General features: G+C 42.4%; 1 protein-coding gene across 2 annotated transcripts; it reads right to left on the bottom strand.

Annotated features, from left to right (window-relative positions):
• Window positions 1-27,659, bottom strand: LOC310817359 (poly(ADP-ribose) glycohydrolase). 2 transcript variants are annotated; one of them, XM_083687907.1, is made up of 18 exons: window positions 27,229-27,659; window positions 26,873-26,976; window positions 26,598-26,640; window positions 25,704-26,445; window positions 25,232-25,354; window positions 24,778-24,858; window positions 24,369-24,443; window positions 20,598-20,690; window positions 19,014-19,168; window positions 13,411-13,490; window positions 13,174-13,234; window positions 12,877-12,952; window positions 11,025-11,172; window positions 5,992-6,070; window positions 5,763-5,871; window positions 3,654-3,759; window positions 1,490-1,618; window positions 1-1,202 (listed from the first exon to the last, which is right to left on the bottom strand). In XM_083687907.1, exons 1-18 carry the CDS (start codon window positions 27,351-27,353, stop codon window positions 1,069-1,071), a joined length of 2,463 nt encoding a protein of 820 aa, XP_083544033.1. In that variant the 5' UTR covers window positions 27,354-27,659; the 3' UTR covers window positions 1-1,068. The 2 variants fall into 2 exon arrangements, with proteins under 2 accessions (XP_083544033.1, XP_083544034.1); XM_083687908.1 differs by lacking the exons at window positions 24,369-24,443; window positions 24,778-24,858.

The following is a 27,659-nucleotide window of genomic DNA, read 5'->3' as shown; positions in this document are numbered from 1 at the left end:
GACTGTTGAGGTATGTATTTATTACATCCTGCACGATTCAAATTGTCTTTGAATAATTAATGTATGGGAGGTGAAAACCCTTTGAATGATGCCTAAGATCATATTGCAAAAAGGAATATAACATTCATATAAATCTAGTTACATGTTGTAAAGAATGAATGAGAATCAGACAAAGATCAACAATTCTTACTTTCAGTAGATGTTGAGGTAATCGCACGCAAAAAAAACTTTTTCCAAAATACCCTCCATGACGCAGATCCACACTGAAACACTGTTGAGTTGATCATTCCATAAAAGGACAGGATGCAATTAAGCACACACCAATCTTTACTCATTACATTTTCCACACTATTTTCAAAATATAGCAACAGCAAATTATCATTACAGTATTCAAAACGTGTTTAAGGCCTTGATTATCATAGCTAAGTAAAAGCAAAAAAAAAAAAAACGTCATGACACACATTTCAGCTTTGATTCTCAACATAAGCTTATGTCTAGTGCAGAGTCTAACTAACGTCAAACCTCTTTTCTGAGATCGCTCCAAGCTTCTAAAGGCCTGCTCTATTCATTTTTTCCTTTTACGGGAATCTGACAACCAATTCAATTAAGCTGGATATGTGTGGGTGTAAAAAAGGAAAACATGACACACTCAGGAGATGGATGGCAACCTTTGCTTCACCATTAAAAACACAATTGCATTGTATTGAAGCGCAATCCATTTCAGTATTACCAGCAGCAAAATTAGACAAACTTTCACTAGAATGCTATATCACATGAGTTACACTACGACTTGTCATGTACCTTTTTTTGTTTTTGTCCTCTGATATGATTTGTGTGATTCATTAATTTCTATTTGCGACCCCAAATGGAGGAAATGGCATTTGATACATAAGCAATTGTTAAACCAAAGTTCATAGAAAAATAAATCTCGATAGAATGGCAGAGCAAGTGTTTTAGTGCTGTAGCTGTTCTCTTCGGAAGGCGAGGGAGGCACGGTGACTCATTGGCCACCTGACCTTAATGGCGCTCTGTGGGGACGGTCTGTCTGGCCGAGCCACTGTCGCTGAATCAGGGTGTGGAGGAGGAGCCGGGGGAGCCGACCTGCTCGTAAATGAAGGAGTAGAGGCTGACGTCAGGGTGCCGGGTGAGGCAGCTCTCAACCACAGAGCGGTGGTACTGCCTCAGGAGGCCATACACTTCCCCTACGGGGGGAAACCATGACACTACGTCAGCTGGCCACTCAGTCACCAAAGCACCAAAACTATCTGACACAAGCCCAGTGGAGCCACAAAGATTATATGCAATCTGTGTTATTATACTTCTATGAGTGGAGTATCTTAAAGAGCTCGGAGTTAACCATGTAAAATCATTATAAAATCTAAATTCCACAATCAAGAGGAAGCTCACAAAATGTGTCAAATCTTCAAATGCATTACAGTCTTGAACGTCATAGGAGCCGGCCAGGCAGGGAGAGGGCGATGTGTCTTACCGACGCTGACGTGTCTCCGCGTGAGGAAAGAGTGCATGGCGTGGACATCTCTCATGAGCCTGCTGTCACCAAAGGTGAAATAGGCCACGTCTCGGCCCGCCTCGGCAGCTGCCAGCATCTGGAGCAGAGCTACGGGAACAGAAGCCCAGAGCATGTTACTGCACCTCTCCAGGGGGTGGGTGGGAGAGACAAAGAGCGCTTCTCTGCACATGACTAGATGAGAGTTGAGAGTCAGGAGACTAAATGGTTCTGCCATGCCATCATCTTAGGAGGAGACTCAACCATCCACAAAAGCATTGCAAGGAGACAATCATTTAAATCTCATCTTTGCATCAGAGAAAGAGAGAAAGAGAGAGAGAGAGAAAGAGAGAGAAAGAGAGAGAGAGAGAGACAAACTGTCGCTACAGGACCAATGCTCACTTTAGGGATACAACACAACCAGGATAACCATAGCTTCAAAGTCCAATAACCAGAACCAGGACTCACATTCACCCTGTAACCAGAGCACTTAACACTCAACACAACACCAAGAACAACACTGTTGACATGCAGCTCTCAAAAGCATCATCAATAGCAGTACCAATCGACAAAACTAATCTTTGTAGTACAAATATATGAAGAAATCGGAGGATGAGCTCATTGTAATGCATGGAATGGAATAAGGAATGGTATCAATATTTATATATATTTGATACCACTCCCCATTCCATTCCATTCATTACAATGAGCCCGTCCTCTGATTTCTACCTCCACCAGCATCCCCTGATATTAACATAAGCTTTCTTTTGATTCTTCCTTTAGGCCCATATCATGAGTTCACCTACTGCAAACATCTCATTAACTCATTTAGTGCTGAGGGTGAATAAAGTCACCCATATTGTCAACGTTCTAGAGTGCCAAGGGTGACTTTATTCACCAAAAATGCATAAATGATGATGCTTCATTTTGTAGCCAATCAAAGTATTGTTGCTAGGCAAATACCACATAAAACACTTGGCACTATAGGTGGCGAGTGTTCCGGAATTCTTTGTCAGTTAGTGAGTTAAGAAACAAAAAAGAAGTTCCAAAGCATTTCAGCCAATCATTTAAAAAGGTCCATTGACAGTGGTATTATTGACTGATGTCCCTGTGTCTGTCATACATCAAGACTAGGCTGTGAATGACACCAATCACATTAGTGTGTGAAAGATAAATAATCCCGGAGACAGGGGACAGCTTCCACCCCCACTGAGGACTCAGGCTGCAGTCACACAGAGTGAGAAGGGGAAGGTCTGGCCCCAGAAGACTTCTGAATATTTAACAAGCCTGGAAATAAGTCTGCTGATTAATGAAGCCAGGGGCTGAAGACAGAGGCCCATTAACGAGCAAGGCTGAATAAACATCTGCACACCGTTGGCTGAAGATAGTAGAGACTTTTTCCTGGAGTTTTTGCCTTTTCTCTCATATTGTCATCAATCTTTCAAGTATGGGGAGATTTTCAAGCGGTGGCAGGTAAATAGAGGAGAACGACGGTGGCATTAAGAGCCGGTTCCCCCGAGGCATGTCATTAAGAAGACAGTGGGTAACTCTGCAAGTTGAATGTATACAGGGCCCTGACTGGCCGCTAATTAGTCAACTCTAGCATGCATGTAAATATGCAGGGATGGACCCCGCTGCTATATGGCTCCTATGGGCACGTGGGAAGAGATAACAGTGTAGAAAAGGAAGAGAGACAAAGAAAAACACACATTTCAGCAGTTTCAGCCGCTGTATTAGCCTAGAAGCATTACAAGCTGAGCCTGAGTCGCGGTACGCTTGTGTGGAAGCACTCCTGAGCCTCTCTGCCCATTCACAGTGTGACAGAGGTCCATAACGGATTGATGGACTTGGACCGGCGATCAATTCAGGTATTAATGGAAAATATTAACGTTGTCAGTTGATCAATAATAAGGAAGGTGGACAAATAGGCCTTAAGTAAATGAACGTATTCCCAGCAAGAGTAATGAGAGGCCACACTGCTCTGTTGAGGCTCTGCTGCTTTCCAACTGAGATTCATGCTGTTATGTTCAGCATAGTCCACATGGACCACTACTCAACACCAGAGAAGGATGTCAGTGAACACTATAGCAGGTGCATTTTTTCATTCCATACACCAACCATTTTGAATGTCTCTCTCCAAGCTTACCTTTTAGCCTGGCGTCTCCCCCAAAAACCCCACAGCCCCAGTTCCCTGTGGCCACAGCAGAGAGATCCTGGCTCCTCTCCCCAGGGCGAGCGAAGCCACAGTAGGCCTGAGGGGAAACAGAGAGAGATAGAGAGAGTAAAAGAGAGAGAGAGAAGACGGAGAGACAGTGATAAAGACAATTTCAGAGACAGGGAGAGAGAGAGTCAGAAAAGAGACAGTACAGTACACAATGCAAGAGTGAAAGAGTTACAAAGCAGGCAAACATTTCTCATATGATCCTAGACAAGGGAAGTAAGTCTAATAGCACACAATTACCAAAGAGAAACAAAGCTGAGTTTTTTCCTACCAATGCTGAAATGAGACATGTCATGGAGTGACATTATGACATATCATAAGCAATAGCAGGGCAGGGCAGGGCAGGGTTCCAGTAAGTGGGAAATGACATGTCATTTGGTGACTAAAGCCGGAAGCATTCTCATTTGCCTCCAGGGCTTGTATCACTGTAGTTCCAGATCACTGGTACAATTCATAATAATGAGGCCTGTGTCCCATACATTCACATGAAAATGGAATATAACACAGAAATGTAATTTAATTTGCCTGCAGGCCAATGCTTACCACATTATTCAACACATGCACCCGTAAAAGCCTAGGGAGATCCGGTTGGCCCTGACTAACCATACATTTTTAACACTATCATTTGACAACTTTGCACATATTAGTTTGCTTACATTTGAGGCATTACTGTTATAATTGCCAATTACACCTACAGTATGAGGCTTTGTCTGTTCATAAACAAGGGTTTGTGAGGGCTTGTTTTTGATCTAGAAAAAAAATGACAGGTGGGTTGTAAGTCATCTGACATCAATTTTAAGGACCTCAGAAATTAAATGATGGATTTGAAGGGGCGCTGGACATTAATTTTCGCCTAGGAAATGAAGCGGATAGAGTGAAAATGAATGGTAAGTACCCATCCTCCCCCTGACCAGTCATAAATCCCCTTGGATAAAGGGCAGATGTGACAGTTTAGCTAAACTATCTCCCGAACAGGATTGATCTCCATGTTAGGGCATTTTTCACACACCTGTCAGAGCTGTCAGCTTTTTCCATGCTTTCTGAAGTGATACTTGACAACCCCAACGTCTTGATTTTGTATTGTGAATTTCGATCAGAGAGTATGAAACCTGTGTCCTGAATTATTTCAATGAAATGTACCCACAACTATCTTTGAATTGTTATACACATCTGGAAAAGTCTGTATGCCTATTCTTCAACTGGTTCCATGAACATGACAATGAATTCAGTGTTCTTCAGTGGCCTTCCCAGTCACCGGATCTGAATCCAATAGAACACCTTTGGGATGTGGTAGAACGGGAGATTCACAGCTTGAAAGTGCACCTGAAAAACCTGCAGGAATTGCGTGATGCAATCATGTCATCACGGACCAGAATCTCAAAGGAAAGTTTCCAACATCTTGTGGAGTCAATGCCACGAAGAATTTAGGCAGTTTTGAGAGTATTAGTATAGTGTTCCTAATAAAGTGTTCAGTGAGTGTATGTCCCCATACTAGATCGCATGCTGCATGCTCATAAGGCTTGTCAAAGCCAAACGTTTACCCAGGAATGTCAATTGTTAGTCAATTCATGTCAGTTTACACTTGGCAGCCATTATGAGATTGCGTTTTCTGATTGTATGCAATGGCACGACACTAAAGCTATTACATGTGCACGAGCCTAATTTAAACTTAAATGCCAATTAAAGTTTCCAGTGATGCATATAATTATGTGAGGCATACGGCCTGTTGCGGTGCAGTGACTACAGAGACATTCAACTAGGCAAGATCAAAGCAGAACATCAAAGAGCAGCGGTAGACTGTGTCCCCCTCCTTACTTCCACTGTCATAAATAATACAAAATGTTCATATTTGTGTCTACAATGGACCAATAATTAAAGCTGCATTCCGGCTATAACCAGAGAATCCCTGAAACAACCTTTGGTCCTTTTGTAAGTTGCAAATTGGTTACATCATGACTAGAGCTTCAAAACAGAAGCAATTGGTACTTTTGGTTCCAGATCTTCTCCAAACATCCTACCACACACAACACTCACCTTATTCAGTTCTCGGTTCGTTTTGTCAGGGCGGAATTGTTCGCGGAATGTCTTGAACCTCAGAGCATCAATCGCCACAATCTCAGTGCACTTTCTCTGCCAGTTGTCTCTAAATTGGATGACAGGCACAGGTGCATTTAATGGAAGTAATTCATTATACTTGTTCATTGATTATCCTCTCGCTAATTGGGCGATCAATATTGTGTAAAATGCTGCCATAGTACTGGACCTTGGAGTCTTGTCCTCGTGGCTGCCATTCCATTTATAACTCTCTGAATAACCAGTGTATTTACTGTACTGCTCGGTACCTGGGGATCCAAAAGAACAGAATCAAGTCAGAACCCAGCTGGTAACAGACAACTTAAAATAAGATTCTTGTCCATAATTGAAGACCAATGTCAACAACTAAAGAAAATGTATGTTAGACAGCAGAGCATCTAAACACTCTGACACGCTCGCTGAATAAGTAGGAAATTAAGCATCAATTACAGAATGACTGCATCAGTGACAGATAAAGGTGAAAAAGAGATGATACAACTGATACACCGTCAGAGCAGTGTATTTTTTGTGTGCTTTTTAAAAAATGTTGCTTTTTTATTTATTTATTTTTTTACAGCTGATCTCTTTTAGTAATTATTCCACGTGAACTGATGAAACAGGAGCAGCTGTCTCCCAACAACAGGAAGGTCAAGTTATTACCCCCCTGGAAAGATGTGAGAGCTAGCAACAGCCCAGCCCACAGGGAACACAGTCGAGATGGGGATGGGGATGGGGACGGGGGGGGGGACGGGGGGGACAGGGACATGGACGGTGGGGGACAGGGACATGGACGGTGGGGGGGGGGGGGGGGGGGGCGGGGGGGAGAGAGCACATTGAAACAAACGAGGCCACAAATTAACTTCCCATTCATTAGGGCTTATTAGTACCTGCGGTGGCCCTCCACGCGGCATGCTGAATAAACGAGCTGATTAGCAGCGCAGGGCCCTGGTCAGTGGGCATGAGTGCTCTTCTCCTAGGGGAGGAAGCCTCTAGTGCATGCTCCATTTGACAGGGACGTCACTTATAATCATCTTGGGCCCTTTTAAAGAACATACACAATCACTGCCTCGTGAGACATTGACGCATTGCTTGCTCTAGTGCTACTATACGTGCAATCTACTTTAACAGGTCAAACAATTGATCTGTAGGAAAATTATTTATGCAAAGTGCACCTTGGAGCCAGAGACATACTTCAATATCATTGAAAGACATTCTGGCTGCCTCAAGTGAAATAGGCTACATAAAAGGGCTTTTAAGTTAATAAAATATGGTTATTTTAGGCTTATGACCTGCTACGTAAAGACAGTTAAATATCAATTCTCTTTTCAAATAATCTTGGTGAAAAGAAATTGATATGAAGTCTCGTAATGTTTCCATATTCTCTTCCAGTCAAATGGATTCCAACAGTCAGACATTATCCAGCACCACAATTGATAGTATCGCTTGACGATAAAGTAGGCAATAAAATATATGTAGTTAGAGAGACTGCCAAGGCACTAAGAGCTTAAGAAGTCTAGCGGATGGCCCCTGCAGCAGGACACTGAAAGGCATCTCCAAATCGTAAAAGGAAATGCTAACATCTGGACAAGCTCCAATAATAGAGGTCTTCTAATAGATTTTATTGGCAGCTTGCTGAGATAACAGTTTCCTTGTCTTCAGGATGCAGATACTTCTGACCTTCACAAGTGGACTCTCTGAATAATTCCATAGGAGTACTGAAATTGCGTGTCTGAAATAGGCTAACGTCCATGGAGGGAAGGAAGGAAGAAAGAAAGACAAGAAGGAAATAAAATAGAGATGGAGCATTCTCTTGTAAAAGGAGGACCAAGTTCTCATTCGGTAGATGGACTGATCTTCATGGACTGATCTTCATGGACTGATCTTCATGATTAGGGGTAGGCCATTCATTCACCTCAGCTTTCATGTGTAAATATGCCTGACCAAACCATTCATTGTTTTGCACTGACTGATGCAGTCTAGAATTTGCTGAGGGCTAGTCACTGGAGGGAGATGGAAAGGTCAGAGGCGCATCTCATCTGCATGTTTTCAAGGAAAAACTAGACACATGGAGAAGATTTCCCTCGAGAGGTTATTGTCACAGTCTTAATGTCAGAAAGTCAATAAGCCTTTTGTGTCAAAATAAACAGAGACACCAGCCAACTTGTTTGTCCTAGCTATTTCTAAAAACAAAAATGTAAGTAATGGGACAGTGAAGCATTGGTTTCACCATTACAACACTGTTTATGCATAGTCCTATTTCAGGGTACCCAAAAGTGATGGGACAATTGGCTTGACAGGTATTTCTGGTTCCTCAGGTGTGTTCTGTCACATAATTTGTGCAGTCATAAGAGAGCTCTCAATGTCTAGTATTCATTCTAGGCTTTGCGTTTGCCTTTGGAGCCTGCTATTGGTGTCTGCAACATGAGGACCAAAGAGATGTCAATGAAAGTCAGGAAAGCCATTATGAATTTGTGAAACCAATCTGAAAGAAGAAAAAAACATTAAATTAAAGCTGTGAATCTCTACTTTGACCGCATAGTAATTGTTTGATTTGAAATCCAAACTGTTAGAGTATAGAGTTAAAAGAAGACAAAATGCTTCCTCTTTCCAATACTTAAGGAGGGCACTGTATATACTGCAGGGATACATTCTGTGAAGCGCTGAAAAGCTGGCATAGCACCAACCCTACAGTATGTATCTAAAGACAAGGCAGGTTTTACAGAGTGAGTATTAAAAGTCCACCATCTCCTGCCTGCTAGCCAGCCAGCCAGCCAGCCAGCCAGCCGTTTGCGTCATGTTTCCTGGTCAGGATTGCATCGGTGAATCATCTGCTTTCCCCTTGATCCTATTTATACTTGTGACCGCCCTGATGGCAGCCAGACATGGAGCAATCAAGGGAAATTCAATTATGCCTGGGCACTTTCGCAAATTTCAATGGGGGCGGTAAGATCCATTAGCCCCTTCCCCCACCCCCCATGTCAAGACGTATCACGGGGGAATATGATTTACCACCCCGGCAAAGATACAACTGAGACTTGGGACTTTTAAAATGGAGGGACAGCAAATACCGGTGGAAGGGTTTAATAAAGATGATGGAATGGAAGAGTCCATTAGCCGAGTGGGTCTTAGGCAGGTCTTCCTGCTGTAATTAATTCTGGGCCTGTATAATAAAGTTAAGTAGTTTAAGTGGAGGAGAGACAGAAAGAGGGAGCTGGAGGGGATCCTGAAGGTGACTCCTCTCACGGACGTGCCCTGGCGGAGGGCTTTGAATGCTGATTAGGTGGGCGGAGCTGCGGACCTCCCGGTGCCTGGGTTCCCGGAACATCCCCCCACCATTCATTTCAATGGCCTGGACATAGAACTGACCGAAGTGCAGTGTATGTTTATGTACTTTATGCATGCTTATAAAGGATTTCTTGTCAATACAAAATCTAATTTAAAAAAGGGACTTACGAGTGTATGGGACTGTTGTACAAAGTATAAGGCTATGTCTGTACACGTGTTTGTGAGTATGGGAGGGAAGGTGGGAGGGGGTATCTGTGTGTGAGTTGGCAGACTGTGTGTTTATGTGTGTGTGTAGGCTGATTGTGGGCTGAGGGTGGGATGATAAAGTAGAGCCTTCACAGCGCGTACCAGCGTAGGCAGAATTCCCTCTCTTCTCAACTCACCAATCACCACAGCCACCACAGAGCACTCCTCTCCTCAGAGTGATTCATTCTCACTTGTTGGACAGGCTAAGATCTCTCATGAGCAACACAATCCATCTGCAATGGTTAGAACATTTTGGTAGTGGCTAATTTTAAAGCCAATACAGTATTTTGAGAAATGTTCAATAAGGGTGACCCAGTCCTCTACCTTCCAAGTGAAATGCTGGCAGATACAGACAATAAATACAATACGAATACAGACAATGCTGGGGTCAGATTGTATATTGGAGTAGCCAACATGGAAATCATCCAAATAGGCAATAGCTAAAAATGGGAAATTACAAATCACAGCAAAATCCCAACAAACTGAGATGAACAGGACTCACTGAGAGAAACGGGAATCAAAGTGAAGCTGAAATCTACCCTTTGCCAAACAAAATCTACCTTTTTGATCATACTATTCCCATGTGACTTACTTATTTCATCTTAACGCTTGCTTAAGCAGGGAGAAATGAGTTTTGCCGGGCCGAGCCAGTGCCCTGGGCTAAAATGCATCTCAACGATCGCTAGGCAGAGAGCGTGGTACCTTTGTCCTTGCATGCAGCTTTTCAATTCACTTCAGTTATCAAATGCATTCAGACATGACCCCCTTATCAAAAGTGCAGAGATCTATCTGAGAGGAGAAGCCTCACTTTACAGTTACTCAACTGTAAAAACCTACGCAGTATTGATTAAAGCACCCCAGCAACCGGCTCAGCAAACATAGTCATGGGTGTTCAGAGAGAAAGTACTATATGTATTATATAATTCCTATACGTCTCTTTGGAAAATGTGTATTTATACTTTGATACATTTTGATGGGTCAATAATAAGGATGTACTGTAAATATTAAGAATAGTCAGTGCAGATCCAAAAACATAATTTCGGACCATTTAAAATAAATCAGGGTTATCTTTAACCTCACGGGTAGTTTACTGAACTGCAGCTACTGTACTGTAAACACAGCTTTCTTTGTTGGGGCCACTGTTTACAATGAGTACCTGGGCAGTAATTACACACACACACACACACACACACACACACACACACACACACACACACAACACCACACACAACACCACACACCACACACCACACAGCAATCAAGAACGGAGAACACCCAATCAACTAGTGACTGATGGAGCCAATCAGAGGGCAGGAAGGGGAGAGGGTGAGAGGCACAGTCAAAGTACAGGTAGTGATTGCCACAGTCATTTTCTGGGCTCTTGCTGTGCAAGGATATGATTAGTTGGATTGAAGGGTTCTGTCATTTAGATTCCCCTGCTGTGAGTGACGCCAGGCGTTCAGTCTGTTTCTCTGTCATCTGTGTGTATGTGTGTGTGTGTCTGTTTGTAATGACTTGACTAGTTGTAAACAGTGGCCCCTGTGTGTGTGTGTGTGTGCGTGTGTGTGTGCGTGTGTGTGCGTGCGTGTGTGCGTGTGCGTGTGTGTGTGTGTGTGTGTGTGTGTGTGTGTGTGTGTGTGTGTGTGTGTACGTGTGTGTGTGTGTAGGGTAGAGGTGAAGTTAGGGGCTGACCTGTGATGATCAGGCACTCGTTGTGGGCCAGGGCTTCAGTGAAGAGGCGAGAGACGATGAGCTCAGGGTTAATGAGGAAGCGGATTTCCTCTTGAACCAGACCTGACCCTATGACCCCTCCTCCCACCAGCCTGTTGGCAAAGTCCACCTGCAGAACAAAACAAATGATGGACAGCTGAGAGAACAGAATCTCTTTGAAGAAGAAGTCTTTGTGTACCTGTGACATCAATTGTGTACTGGTGTCTACAATGCAAATCTGGCATTTCAAGGTCTAGAGTGGTTGCTAATAACTGAGAAAAACAAAACAGTTAATCAATGTCAAGCAAAGTAAAAATCACTTAAATATGTCCCTGCTCCCTTTTTTTTTTTTTTTTTAAGTGACTCAGAAAGTGTGTCCTGGATGTGGAGGAGAAAAAAAAGAAAGAAAAGAACGCTGCAACACTTTATAAAAAAACGTCAGACTCCTTTTCCCTGTTCTGACAGAAGCCATGACCGTTCTCTGGGTCTGATTGGGCCGGTGGCCAGGGGTGCTGGTGTTACTCTGACATCTGTCCCCCACGCCAAAACCACCTCTCCCTGGGAGCGGCACTTAGTGTGGAGCTGCTGCCAGGAGCAGACATCAAAACAGAGCAGTCCTGCACTCCACAGTGACACTCAGTCCAGCCATGAACCGCTGTTAAGTGAGGGAGAGTAGTCTCGAGAGCGTTTCAGCTGTGACGTCCCTTTCTTTTTCTTTGACGTTTTGTCAATTTAAGTTCTTTTCACAAATTAGGAAAAAGTTCTGTGGCGGGCATAATGAAGCTGCCAGTTGCCAATTTACTTTGCTTATTAACTAGTGTTTGTTTACTATTCAAAACAAAACAAGGACGAGATTCGTTGCACCTAGACAACACAGACAAGAATACAGATTGGTTTGTCAGCTGCTTGGAACGTATAATCCACCATTTTCAGGACTGTCAGTTTTGGCTCATTGGCCTGCAGACAGCCCAGGCCAATGCGTCTCACCCCGGCCAAACAGTTGGCGGCAGCCGAGTGGCAGTCTGCCTGCTGATCTCACTGAACTGGTCACTCAACTCTGGGACAGTCAGGCAGCCCTCCTAAGTGTGCTTTGACAGGCTGTCAGAGCGCCCCACCTCACCAGAGCGTCCATCACTCCGGCTGCAGGGTGCCCTGGAGCTGGTCATGTGTGCACATCAGCTGTCAGCCCGTGGCAACCAGAGGCAAACAAAAGGTGAAAGGGAGAGGGGGTCCGTCCTGACAAAGCCAACGCAACGCGGTCAGCGCAGAGAGAAGGGGGAGCGGCAGGGGACAGGGGTGCCTCGACCCCAGTCCCAGCACACACACTCTCGCAGTCATGTCACACGCTTCCTCCAAGGCCTGTTCAGCAGCAGTAAGCATTCTGGCCGACAGACCGGAGAACGTGTGTGTGTGCGGTGTCTCTGTGATTGACTATCAGAGTAAAAACAAAAAAAGCAGGGAGCCCCCCCGATACAACAGGGAGGACCAGCACCTTTCAAATAGAGATCTCCTTTAGCTAGCAAGATGTCTTGCTTTAGAATGCGATCGTGGAATGTTAAGATACGCTCCAACGATCTGTTGAAGCTGAAATACACAATCATCCTCTCTCTGTGTATAGACTGTGCAGTATATGGTCACATAACTGTCTACACTCCCAAACATTTTCTCTTACCTGGAGCATGCTATAGCGTGCTTTTTTGCCTCGTGTTGTGTTGAACTGTCATTTTGAGAAGATGTACCTCTGTTGACAAACTATTTGTTGCGCAAGTACATTACTTCATTAGATACCTTCATTTGAAATGCAAGGACGCTGTGCTGCTTATTATGTTGTTACCTGAAGCATGCCATAGCCCTGGTCCTCAATGGTTCCTTCACATGTTATGTGGAGCTTGGTGAGGTGAGTCTGAGAGCTGTAACAATCGAAACATACACACACATTAATGAATCGCCCTTTTAAATGATTGACCGTGATCCAATTAGGACAATATGAATTATTGGATTTGACAAGACAGTGATGATTGGATTTATGAGATGTGATTTGCAGCATAGCAATAACATCTGATAAGTAACAGTTTCACATGATCACATTCAAATGTCTGAACATGACAGGCAAAAAGTTGCAGTAACTTACTTTTTCCAATTTGGAGGATTATCCAGACTTTGTCTTGTGAATGTTACAAGTCCAGTTGGTCCTAACAGGAAAAAGAAAGATCAGTACATTATTCACACAGGTGGCATACTGTACATCACAAAGAGACCCTGGAATAGGGATGCCATTCATATACGTTCATTTAAAAGACTGCATAGTTAGAAGAGTAATATAGTTGATATCATAGAATATCATTGATATGGTCATGTTAAAACTTACTCTGCTCAGTAACACTTCTGAAATAGGACAGAAGTGTTTTGAGTTTCTCCATCTTCTCTTTGGAGCCCCCCTCAAACAACCTGGAGGGATTTAAGGGAAATGTTAGTGTTGGAGTGGGTCTTTCTAAAGAAACAGGAAAATGTGAAAATTAAAATAAAGGTTTCATTCTGTAATATTAACACATGCATTTGTTATAACAAATAAGACACAGTGCTTTCCTTTTCCAAATAAAGCCTTGACATCATGTGACCACTAACAATGCCACTTCTTTGATGAAATAACTAAGGGGAAGAACTGTAGAAAAGGAACCCAGTGGAACAAGCACTGCAGAGCCACACAAGGCCTCAACTTTGGCCATGTGAGTTCAGTCAAGCTTCAACTTTTGATATAAATTAGTTCATCTCTCGTTCAGCTTCCCTTTCACTCGCCCAGTTATGTAAGAGTCCCTCATCGTTACAACAATGGAGTTGCCCGAGGCCCTCCCATCACAAAGTCACACTCATGTGCCACTTCACAGCACTCACACAAAAGGGAGCAGGGAATAAAACAGGGCTCCCTCCCCAGGGATGCATTAACAAGGCCCCATGACCCTTTTAAGGAGCAAAGGACCTCAGGAAGCAGAATGCCATCTCCTGAGCACAACAAAAGCTGCAGCAAGTGAGGTGCTGTCGGGTATTTGACTATGGTCCAAGCATTAAGGCCACCATCACCATCAAGCCAATTCTATTGAACTCTCTCCTCTTGCCGCCGCCTCCTCCTCCCTCCCTCCCTCCCCCCACCCTGCATTCCATTACAATCAAGAGAGACGTTAAAAAAAAAAAAAAAAAAAAAATCATGAGAGGGAAAAAATGAAATAATGACACAAGGCTTGATGCACTGACTGAGAGCCCTTCAGGGGAATAAAAACTCATTCATTTAAGTCGATTCCTGCTTTCGTTTTTCTTTTCTGTCATTGTAGCCGGTAGAAACAATCTTGCGTCATGTAGCCCAGGGGGCAACCTGTCTTTGACATGAGCAAGCTAGCTGTTGGTGAGAGCAGGCTTTCAGTAATACTTTCAATACTTTCAATACGGTCTTTTGGGAATAGGGAATTAATACATAATAATTATATAATGCCAACAGTCCATCAAAGATGTTGAGAGGGTAATGATGTAACATAGCAGAGTTGTAGAGTGCTGTTTCATTACAAAGACCTCTCTTATTAGCCGAGTATCCAGAAACGTATACCACATTTTTCGGCCAAATGCACTTTAAAGAGAAAATGCTGGCTTGTGAAAACTTAATCAAACAAAAACTTTTTAAAAGACAAAAATCACCCCCCTGACTAGACTATTAACAAAATCACAGCTTAATTTACTCATTGAGTTAAAAGGATGTTTGCTTTAGGATCTAAGAAAGCTGCAGTTACATTTCCCTAAAGAGGAGCCAGAGGCTGTGCCAAAATGGCACTCTTAAGAATGGGCTCCTTGGTTTCACACCAAAAACAAGTTATTGCAACTTGGAGCTCAAATTTTGGCTTAAGTTTTGACTGTATGGTCCATGATATAATGTTAATCCATTTCTTATCTCATTAGACCACACAGTCCTCAATTCAAGGCGAAAAAGTAGGGTGGTGTCCAATCAAGCCAATTTCTTGACAATATCTCTGGCTATTTCTGAGACCCATTTCCTTAGCTAGTGAGTACTAATTTTAGAAGTAGTGGCTGAAATTATAAAAAAAATCCTGTAGCATCTCTTGTCCTGCCTGGGAAACCTTGGGATCGCCTAGTTAACTCTCTGTATTGCGAAAGATCCCTTCCTTGCGGGTATTGCTGGACTTTCCTTACAATCTAGAAAATTGGAGGCCTCTCACACTTGTGTTGTGATGCCAAAATACATGAGAAATTGACTCCTCATTCAGGGTATTGAAGGGTAGCCTCAGCTCCAAGTTGTAACAGCATGGTGGAGCTCAAACTTTGAAGCATTCCCTACTATCCCCAAAAACCAGTGGAGGTGGCCAATTACTGTTTGCTCCACTTTATGTGATGGGGATGATTTTGAGTATATTTGTTAACTTTGTTTGTGGGTTATTGAGTATATGTTGGCTTTGGTTGCCTTGGTGTTTTTGTGACTGAAATGTCTCACCACAAATGCTTATGTCTACTTTCATTCTCATATCAGAATGGAGGACTGACTTTCATAGAAAAGCAAAGAAAGAGCATAGAAAAGCCAAACAGCTGAATGAAATACTGATGGTAAAGGTAGTCACACTTTTCAGCACACAACCACTGTTCTCATCCATTGTCAGAGCAGCCATCTGAGTCAATGTTAATCTTGTTCCCTCCTCCATTTAGGTAATAACACTATGGGGCTGACATAGATGGGTGGACTACAGAGCAGTGATCTGTCAAAGCAAGACCGCTGCTTCAGTTGCCTTTAAGAGATTACACAGAGAATGTATTACATTACTTTAATCCTATAAAAGACGACATTAGAAGTAAAAGCTCCTCGACGAAAACCTGACTGACAATTGTGTTTGCGATATCGGATCTTCTCAAGGACAAGCCTTGGGTGGGAAATCGCAACTTCAACTGATGTTGGACTGATGATTCCAAGAAATTTGACAAGCTATGCGTTCTCATAGGTCATATGTTTCTCTGTGGATCACACATTGGATGAAAAGACGTAGGTTCTAAATTGTTAACTGCAGATCAGCAGAGTTAAACCAACCGTTTGTCCATTCTAAGTAAACAGTATCCGTGATAAATGGAATGTGACTAAGCCCCTCTCCTTGAGCAAGGAAACAGCTTAGTTAAAACAATATCATGGTAATGTTTGGAGAACAATGAAGAACAGATTGATAAAAAAAATGACACAATGGAATAAGATATATTGGCTCCAATGAAATAGAAGTCAAGTTGTTGCAAGCAGAGATTTGAGCTTTGTGACATGGCGCGTTATCCTGCTGGAAGTAGCCATCAGAAGACGGGTACACTGTGATCATAAAGGGATGGACATGGTCAGCAACAATACTCAGGTAGGCTGTGGCGTTTAAACGATGCTCAATTGGTACTAAGGGGCCCAAAGTGTGCCAAGAAAATATCCCCCACACCATTACATCACAACCACCAGCCTGAACCGTTGATACAAGGCAGGATGGATCCATGCTTTCATGTTGTTTACGCCAAATTCTGACTGGTACTGTATTTAGTTCTCAGCGCACTGCATTATTTTCTCATTTTTCAAACATCGCTCTAGAACATGTCCAAGTTCTTCATTGTAGGGTGTTCAATCAAAAATGCATTTTTGACCAATGGGTATAAATGTTCATTGTGTAGATAATCCTAGAAGAAAACCAGTGATCCAAACCGCATGTCTCTATCACAATCTATTCAAAAGTTATTGGAGTGTTTACCCTTGAAAAATTGCTGAATTAGGGTGATTAAATCAATGGAGGCCAGAAAAAAAAAGATAATCTGGAAAATAGTATCCCAACTAATTAGCAACTAACTGCAACTAACTACTAACTGATTCATGACAAAATTAGTGTTCTTTTTTTAAGACATCTCACGAAGACTAGCGTATCTTTGTGAAATGTCACAGGAGCACTGAGCGTACCCCGAGCATTTTATTTTCAAAGCCTTTTACATTTAATTAAGCTCATGTCATCCTTATTTAGCTTTTTTGTGACCCGCGGAAACAACTTTGAAGACAACCACCACAACATGTAATTTCTCAAAAGTTGCTGCTAGACAGCGGCAATGCTCTGTCAAGAGTGTTCGGTGCTTATTATAGGATGTATGCAGTTACGAAATCAGACTTTTTCGATAAAATGTTAATGATATGTTAGAGAAATACCCCACTGAGTCATAACAAGAAGGATGATATTGTTTCATTAAAATGTATTTTATAACATTAGCAACTGAAATTGTATCATCAAAGCGCATTTTCTCTCAGTCTGGGCTGAGTGGGTGAACACATACTATTGTATTACATAGTATTACATAATACTATTAATACATAGTATTACATAATACTATTAATACATAGTATTGTCACATACTCTTCGATCAGAGCAGCGAGATGCTTAGTTCACACAGGACCTGAACAGTGTTACACACATACAATAAATGCCCTAAATGCTATAACACACCCTAACTAAATACACAATATTAACACAAGTACAAGTGGACTTCGATAGGATACGAACCCCAGTTAGGGTTATGGTTAGGGTCAGGGGTGGGGGAGGAGATAGGATACGGACCCCAGTTAGGGTGAGGGTTAAGCTTAGTACAAGTGGAATAGCAATATATTATGACATTAACAATATAAGGGTAGGTGGCAGTGGGCAGTACAAAATACAGTTATTTACAATAATATCTAAATACATCTGTCAGTTCGCCCTTTGAGAAGTGACAGGAAGGGTTTCAGAGCCAGGTGAACCGCCTGGAGTTCGAGTGTGCTGATGTGCTCCTCTTTCCACCGAAAAACGGAAATCACTGAAGCACACCTGAAGTGGTCTTAATGACAGCAGGCTGAGCAGAGTCACCCCCGAGGCCACTGCAAGCATCCCCATTAGTTGGAGGAAAGTCAAAAAGTCGAAAGTCCTAACTTTCACTAGCACCTTCCGCTGGAAGTCCCGAAAGAGAAGGAGAATGCTGTCTGACAACTAAGGTGATATGCACACTCTGACACTGCGAGAGTCAACAATCAAACACAAATTTGATGTAAAGAATTAGTAACAAAAATTCGGGAATGTATCTTGAATTCCAGAACCGGACGAAAAGCTTGTCCTTCTCTGGAAGTAGGTTGAGTAAAACCCATCTTGCTGTTATCATAAGTATACACGTATTTACAAAATCTAATTTCTTTATAGAGAAGAAAACAAAACACACAAAGGCGGAGGTATTTATACTCATTATGGTGGCCATATTAGATAATACAATAATAGTGAAATAATACAATGTTTCAGCAAAGATGTTTAGTGCAACTGAAAATGGTCTATTATCATAATTTCTTTTTTACATTTGGAGGTGTGTCTATATGAGTTTGCAGTAAGCTACGCCTACCCGAATAATGATCCGCATACAGATATTAGGGGTTGAACATAAACAGACACAGATACAGATAGTGACCTGTCTATGCACCCCTACTGCCCCAGTATACAGCTACTTTAGGAGGTTACTTCAGCTATGATGGTTTGACTGCTTTCAGACAGACTGTAGAGAGAGGCTGACTGCTCTGAGAGGAGATAAGGGATAAAGTGATTAGTGAGGAAAGCAAAGGCAGTAGTGCCCCCTTATGGAAATGACACTCGGTGTCCCAGACATGCTACTGTACCAACAATACCCACACCTCATATTTGTAACTGCAGTGCAACTCCAAATATATTCTGTTCTCCCTTGTGCAACACTTCATTGCCTAGTCAGAGGTATTCAAATGGCCCTTTTTGCCCTTTTTTAGGAATTTTATGTCAAAATCATTCTTAAAACTGAAGCACTCCAGCAGAATATGAATCACTGCCATATTGTATACAGCAATGAGGCAGATAATTTGAAGACTAGACAATTTGAACCATTCATTGCAACAGCTGAGCCCCTGACTACAGAGGAAAGGTGGTCTACCTGCAGAAGTTGATATCAGGGTAGTTGGAGTACTCTGACTTCCTGGAGTTGCGTCGGGGGAAGGTACAGAAGAAGGCATTGGCCAGCAGGCAGGCAATCTGCTCTTGAGACATGGTGATGGACTGATTCATCTCTGCCTTAAGGAGAGGTATCGGCTGGAGAAAAAGAAAAGGCAAGGAGTGATTAAGGGAGGTCAAAACAATTAGTTTAGTCGTTCTGTAAACAAAGAAGCTAAATTACATTAACTAAATTAACTGGACTAATTTAGGCCCACTCTGGGATTCTCAAATCAGGCAGAATAATTACATTCAAGGGTCATCTATGCTCACAAGAATGAGGATGATTAATCTAACTGATGTAAATTAGGCCTACAAATCTACAATAAGTGTTTTTCTAAATATGCAACAGATTTAACACAAATCGTATTATGTGGGGCATAAAATATGATTTTGCAGTGAAAGTGCTGGTACAAACAGGCTAATTGATGCACATTTTGTCCTGTGAAGAACAGTGGCTATTCGAGTCACATTACAAAGAGAAGAAGAATCAGACTTTCACATTTCATATAGGTAGGTAGTCAGTTCTTCTGTTGAGGCAATACAAATCTGAAATATTAAGGAGACACGCCCAACCTGCAAACAGATGTTGAATTTCCAAATTGGTCCAAATTTGCTTAAGGTTATGGTTGAGGGTTTGGTTAAGGTTAGCATTAGGGTTAATGGGATGCATGTCAAGCGTGTCTCCTTACAATGCATAAATCAGTGAGCTCATTCTCAATTTTGTGGAAGGCAGAGAAGGAATGTAGCAGGGACCCCATTCTGCTTTGGCCCATCATTAATCTCTGTAGCAGTACCTCACAGACAGGGAATAGATTTCAATAGTCTCTGAGGACCAGAGGTGGCATTTCAATCGATCTTGGACTAGCTGCTCAATTTTCTGTCTCATTATTGCCAAGTTAGCTCAAATAAGGGGGCAAGAATCTACTTGTACTCCAAGCCTTTCTACTTTGGAGAGGTTCACAGATACTCATTTCAGGAGAGAGGTTCTAACATTAAAACATGTAGAATATAACATGTAACAAGCCACGAATAAAACTCTGATTAAAACCAGATAAATACAGTAGTTATAGACATCATGCATTTACAACATATCCTAAAATCATGTTGTAAACAGTCCTTACCCAGTACTACTTTTTGTCTAAAGAGAGGTTTGGGGCAGATTGTCTGTGCTCATTTTGAGCCTCTCTGGGGACAACTCTTAAAACCCAAAGGGGTGTAAAAACCAGCTGACAGCTGATTGGCTGCTTGGCAGACAGATTTCCATGCCTCCTAATGAGACAGTTCCTGCTGCAGATGTGCATTGTCCTTCATCGGCTGGCCACAGCTCCAGATGGCCAATAGGGCCATAAACCTTTGATAAGAGACCATCAATAGCCAAACACCTTGACCTCCCTTTTTTTCTGTCAGTTCTCAAAATTGTGTGTCATGTTTCGACCTTCCGGGTCAACCTAGAGTTGTAATCCAGTGTGTGTCAGTGATTCAGTGGCTACTAGGCCTACATGGGCAGTGGTGGTTATAAAGTTACCTTGGTACACAGCTCAGACGCTCTCAGTGCTAATTGGACCATGTCTGGCAGGAGAGAACCAAACAGATGTTCCACAGCATCTGGTTCCAGAACCTTGGACAGACAGACAAGAACATTGTGGTTATGTTTGTTAGCCTCCAAGAGCTCAGCTGTGACATTATTAGCCAATTGAGTTCACATGTGGTTTACTTGTGAACTTAAATCATCATCTAAACAGTTTATATTGGAAACTATGGGAAATATAGATGTTAATGTATTGCATAAGAACAGCCACACAACATTTCACCATATTTCAAGAAGCTACAGTACCCCCGTATAACTCCATAGAGATAGAGCGTTACAATAAACCAACAAGGCAGATATATCAACACAGTATTCCCTAGTCGAAACCATGAAGACCAACTGAAAATGTCATTTTGAAGATACGGGATGGCTTTCAAAGAGAAATAAGAAACGTATCAAAACAGACTTTCTGCCTTTGCAGTACATTTATAACAATATTGTGAGATTAAAAAAAAAAAGAGTACAACACACCAACCAGCCGTGACGCAGTAATTCTATCATAGGAGATATTTACTATATACTTATTTATAGCCGTATTGGCTGCCAAATGTCAGGATGATCAATCACGGTGCAATTTCATCAAGGTTGCAGGGGCCATGCAGGCTGATTAAACGGACTTCCTGGAACAGATGCAAATATCCAAGTGTGAGGGATAGGACAGTGTGTTCCCTGGACAAGGAGCCTTGACTGGCGATTTAGCGTGGGACATTTATATTATGGCAAAGGGGGCCTGACTAAACGCTGTCATAAGTAATGACCTGGTTGACATCATAAACTGTTCCTTTGGGCATAATGAATGAAGGCGGCTGACAGGGCCGGATGGGATATAGCTGAGGTAGCATAGCCCCAGCGCCTCTAAATCAACGGCAGACAGTGCATCAAATCAACTGAACTAACATTCGCCGTATGACTTGAAACAGGTCTATACATCACATCAAACCGACAAAGTAATCAAGCAAGAGGGGGCTAGCCGGCAACAGGATCCCAGGTCCAGATTTACCACCACGGCTCCCTCTTTCCTCCTATTCTCATTCCCTTCCAGTCTTAACAATAAAGCACCGATGCTTGACTGACTCTACGGATATGTGACAGTGTAAAAATGAAACACTTGTGCGCTCACATCCACAAATACGGGGGTGGGGTAGAAAAGGAAAAAAAAAAAAAAAAAAAAAATCGTAGGCTGTCCGTCACAGGCTTTTCTACTATTCATTAGGTGTATCTTCTTAAATGAATATGCAATGAGGGTGCTTTCCCCTGTCATTCTCTGCCATTCATCCTTCCTTCTTTCTGACACTCAAACTCATCACAGTCTGACATCTCCACTCCACCTCTTTACGCTGGTGGGGAAAGGACTTAAATATATAAATAAGAAGAACTTAGATTTACAAGTTGCCTGTCTTTAAATGGGCATGTAAATCACATTTTTTAACCACCATCTGAGCCACACTCCCTTCACCCCTTCCTTCTGCAAATTGGGCTGTTAAAGCACCACTGCTGCTCAATTATTCCATCAAGTTGTGAATGAAACTGGTTGGAGCGGGGGCATTAAAAAATCTTCATAAAGTGATATGAAACATAAATACAGCCCAGCCTAGGCCCTGGAGTTAGCCATGATGACATTTATCAGGACCCACAGGCTGACACTTTAATTTTAGGGGCTCACAGGGAGTGTCCAACACTAGCCCTAAATTGTGTTTCCATTTTCTATGGTATATACACCTTAACATTTTAAAGACCTTATGCAATTGGCAATAAACCTTGGCAATACAGTACAACGTTGGATATAAAAATAGTTGATAGCTCATGATGACTACTGTACATACATGTGTGAGGGGGGTGGGGGGAGAGGGAGTTTGTGTCATATTTTTCACATTGGGACTTTAATATGTCAGATGGCTGCTTTTGCTACTTGGGTCCAGCGGTGCTTCTCAATGATTCCATTTAGATGGCTTAGCCATATATTGACCCATTAATATCTGGCTAGGCAAGTAAAAGTCATATCAAATCAAATCTGGTTAGCAAATTAGACTGTCAGACATAAATGAAATAATTGTCCACATTGTGGAAAGTGCATCTCTGTTTTGGTGCAGGTTTGCTAAAATCCTACTGTTACAGGAGGGATATGGCATTTCAAAATGTTGAATTGCTGTCACTGTAAAACACTGGAAATAATCCACTCAAAAACAGATGTATGACATACAGTACATACTGTTCACAATTGACAGAATACGAATGAAGTAATACATGTTCTGCAATGTAATGTCAGGCATTTTCATTTCTGACAGGCTACTAAATGTGACCTTTTGATGGGAGATTAAATTACTTCTCTTGACTCCCCTTTCCCCATGGTTGACCTGCTACCACTACTGCCATTTTTAATGTATTTTTTTATACATAAAATCCATTACTTTCTTGTGTCCCTGAGTTTTGAGTATTGCATCTCAATAGTATCTTATTGTGACCCATGTTTCGTGATATGGATCGTATCGTGAGGTCCTTGCCAATGCCCAGCTCTAATCAGCATTCTCTTTCAGGTTTTTTTGTTGAGCTCAGCTGACAAAATAAGGTAGGGTAGATCTTCTAAGTTGACTTGTCGACTCGTTGATTGTCTTTTTAAATGGAACTTCTCTGGGGACTGTTAGAAACCAAGTGTTCCATGTTCAGCTTTAGGTTTCTTGACTGGATAGTACAGGACAGGAATGAACAGACACAACATGAGAGAGAAGAGGATGGATGACCACCAGACTGGGTCGTCACAGACCATGCTACTAAACAGGATAACGAAACAAAGTTTCTCCTAAAACATGATTTAAACACTATCCATAACCTCACCTCTAACCGCAGGCCTAACCCTAACCTTAAATGAAGACAGGTTTTTCCTTGCACATTTCCTTGCTAATCAATTTCAATGAGGGCTGTGAGACTGGGCAGGTGCAGGCTGGCGACAGAGTCATAGCTAATAAACAAATGCTCTTGTCACCGTAATTGAACCCAGGTCTTCACTGGGCTTGAAAAAGAAAAGAAAAACTGCCCTATAGAGCTTGAGACAATAAATACAATACTGTAAACAGTCCCCTACACATCCACATGCTGAAAGCTTTAGCCATTGAATTATTCTATAAACAGTGCCAAATGAATTGCTCGTAACTGGCAGGAACTGGATTCATATTAGGGGAAGAAACAAACAACTATGGGCCATTGAAAGTGTATTCAAAGCAGGATACAGAATGTTCCCAGCAGGTCTCCGAATTCTAAAATGCACTGACAACAGTAATTATTTTCACCTAAATATGGATATACTGTAGCTAAAACAAACACAGTGTCCCTCCAAACATGCAGATAACTGTGACTGCCTCAAACTTGCAAGACAATATCATCATTGGCTAATGAGCCATCTGTGCTGCTGAGTCTGAACCAAGCCCAGAGTAGATGGCCAACGCTGTGGTTTATGATACCTTCTGTTGGCCATTCTGAGTGTTATCATCGTGGACACTAAACTCTTGATCAGTCCAGTGATTCTTAAAACATGATCAGGTCGGTCAGTGTGTGCGTGCGTGCGTGCGTGCGTGCGTGCGTGCATGCGAAATCCCAAAAGGGCAGACATGTTTTTCATACATCCTTGTGCCCAGATGGACTATCTGACCACTCAGGATTCATTTTGAGAAGTTTATAATTGTATCTGAGGAACATGTAAACATGATTGCTTACCTTATTGCAAAACAACTGAATGGCTGTGAAGTCCCATTTCTTGGCATGAGCGGCATTGTACTTCAATATTGCATTCTGAAATGGAATATTCAACGTCCCATTTCATTCCAAAAGAGTACATTTTGAACTCATTGGTAATCAATTAAGTATGCATGATAGCTTGATTTCCATCTAATAACAGTCATTTCCTACAGATTTCTGCACAAAATCTCATCAATTGCAAAATGATCAGGAGCTCACTTCTGGAATCCTGACGCCATCCTCTGGCCATTTTTTGTAACAGCAGGGCCCCCCATAAAAGGGTGAAATTGATGGACAGCTACATAGCCATTCTCTCTTAGCACAAATTATGCAACAATGCCTTTGGTAAAGAGTTACTCAACAGTCAACACACAGCGCTGAAACTCACCTTCAAATCATTTGAGCTGGAAAATGTCTTTTTCAATGCTTTCTGGATCAACTCCCAGCGACTTTGCACCCCACCTGCCTCCTGTAGCAACAGACCATTAAAAATCATCTGCTCTAAGGTTGAGCTTCCTGAAAGTTACCTTGCACTAAGATCATCCCAAGAAGGCATTATGCATCGATGGCAGGCTGTAGTCGAGACTCGAGAGATGTTGGTATTGCGAAACGGGAAACTCACTCCAGATCATGTACAGCCAGGAATCAGTTTGTCAAAGAATGTGGCAATAGTTTGAATCACGTTCACACAAGCAACTCCCTTCTTGGATTTAAGAGAATTATACATCTGCTCAGCTCCTCTCTGTAAAGAGAGCGGTCTACGGTGTGCCCTGAGTTCACTTATAAACTTGGCTTTTAGTTTGTGAATTACATTTACACATGAAATCACATTAGAACCTTACCTCATTTGCGACTGGGAACAGGTTTCTCTCTGAGCAGGGCAATTTCACATGTACTTCATCCCAGGCATCTCTAAACCTGGTGGGATAGGGAACGGGAACTTTGCCATCTTGAAGGAGGTCTGTCTGTCGATGTGAAGATGTATAGAAGAAAAGTCACAACACTGCTCATTGAGTTGCTCCTACACCTGTGTGGTAATACTGTTAATACACTAGTAATTGAATTCACATGCAGCTACATTGTACATTAGTACTGTAACAGCTTTGTAATTGTTAAGTAATGGAGTTGAGCAGTTTGTGTTGTTAGACATTACAAAAAGGGGAATATGGACTGTTCCTAAGTCTACTTGTGTAATAACACAAACCACTCAACTCCATTTACAATGTAACAGTTAAATGAGTACATAAGAAGGATTACAACATTACTAGCATGCATATTAAAACACTAATTTCAAAGAACCTGCTTTCTTCTCACCCTTATCGTGACTGTGTGACGGTCAGGGACATGTCTCAGGTCAGGAAGAGGTCTGCCACACTGGGGCATTCTCTTCAGCTCACTGATGGGGGTTCCAAGCCACTTGGCATTGGCTGGGGGGGAATCTCTGTCTCCATCTTGTTCCTGAGGTGGTGCACCAAGTTTCGGCCTGTCATACCTTGCAGGAGGGGTTTTTGACGGAGTTCTTGAAGAGAAGAAGTCTGTTATTTTGAGATTTCGTTTGACAGACCGCTTTGACCATTCTGAGCAGGATCCTCCTATGTCTTGCTGGTTTAATTCTGTATTGCTCTGGGTCACTGTTTGCTTGTCTCCATTCCCTGCAGAATCTCTGGCGGGTTGCGGGAAAGGCTCGTCTTCCTCTGCGTCTTTTGTTTGTGTCAAGAGCTGGGTCTCTTCTTCCTCCTCCATGTCTATGGTTGGGACCGTTTCCTCAGAGTGGTGGCAGGTCTGGGCCTGTCTCTCTGTGCTCAGAGACTGAGGTGGCGTGCAGTCAGAGCTGTCTGGACTCACCATCTCTACTTCCTGGACAGCTCCAGACACATCAGTGACGGGGCTTGTAGTGCTTTTGGGCTTCACCAGCCTCTCTTCAAGTGTACGCCTGAATCTCTGTTGGCTAGAACTGCTTTTCGGATGCAGAGACTTTGTTTTCACACCATGCAGCCCCGACAACGCAGTCTTTGGGCTGTGCCCCATCCTCGTTTCGTTATCTTCATTTTCTTTTCTGTGAAAAAGGTTCCATTTAGTTTGGTAATTAGCTGAGAGATGCTACCTTTGTCATGCTAGGGAGTGGGTGTTTTCATGCATAACTTAGTCATTGCACTAAAAACATCAAATGGGGCATGAAGGTAAACACAACAAGTAGAGTACAGTTACCTCTCTCGCTCCATGTTCTCACTACTCGCCTCTTTTGACATTTCTGAAGAAACATGAATCACAAGATAACATGACTGAACTTGTATTGAGGTGGTCAGACATACACATCAAGAAATGTGTCATAATATATATATAATATATATGTCATAAATAATTTCAATCACCAATGTTATTAGAGATGGTGTTAGTGTGAAGGCCTACTATATTGCATGGATGAGATGGAGACCTGGAATGGAAAAAGGCTTTTTAAACTCCTTGGGGGCCTGTAATATTACCTGTGACAAGTGACAAAGAAGGCTGCGCAGGACTCTTGGCAGGTGAGGGGGGAGCAACCCTCAGTTTCTTCTTAACCGGCTCAAAATCAGTCAGTGCAGTCATGCTTTATGAACAAAGAGATCATTAGTGAGACAAAAGTGTCCTTAACTAGGAGGATGGTTAATAAACAACATCACGTGTTTTGTGATATGCCTGCTGCGCAGTATGGGGCTTGGTTGACTTCATGTCCTGCCGCCCCTTAAGGCTGGATATTCTAGCTATACTGTCTAGTTTGCCAACTAACAAGCACTTGGTCCTCTGATCATTAGCTACTGCAATGTAATAATAAACGAAGCTGGAGGTATACAGTACTCACAATACAACTTCAGCGAATACCACTGAAGTGTTTTGGAATTGGAGACGATGATGTGTCAAGAATGGTTTCACACAGAATCCTTTCCTCAGCAATCGTATGAAAAGAAACATACGGTCTGCAGCCATGTGGCAAAGGATATTTCATAACATGAAATACTTTGCATAGCTTATTAGAAAGAACTGCGAGCTTTACCAAAGACAATGATGTGACAGTCAGTGGCCGAGATTTGACTGGCTGGCTGGCTGTGAGTGTGACAGATCTAGCGTTTAAGTTGCGCAGAGCGCACCTAAGCGCCACATCTTGAGCGTTGTTAGTTCAAATATTACGTGCTGCAAGAAAGTTTTACATTTGTGATACTATAAGCTATCTTATATCGGTTTAGGCATGTAACATTTATCGACGGTGTAAAGAAGCATGAGCGGCGCACTGAC

The sequence above is a fragment of the Argentina silus genome (assembly GCF_951799395.1).
Source record: "Argentina silus genome assembly, chromosome: 16".
Lineage (NCBI taxonomy): Eukaryota > Metazoa > Chordata > Actinopteri > Argentiniformes > Argentinidae > Argentina > Argentina silus.
Note: the sequence above shows the minus strand (reverse complement) of the source record. Positions and strands in the feature narration are given on the sequence as shown.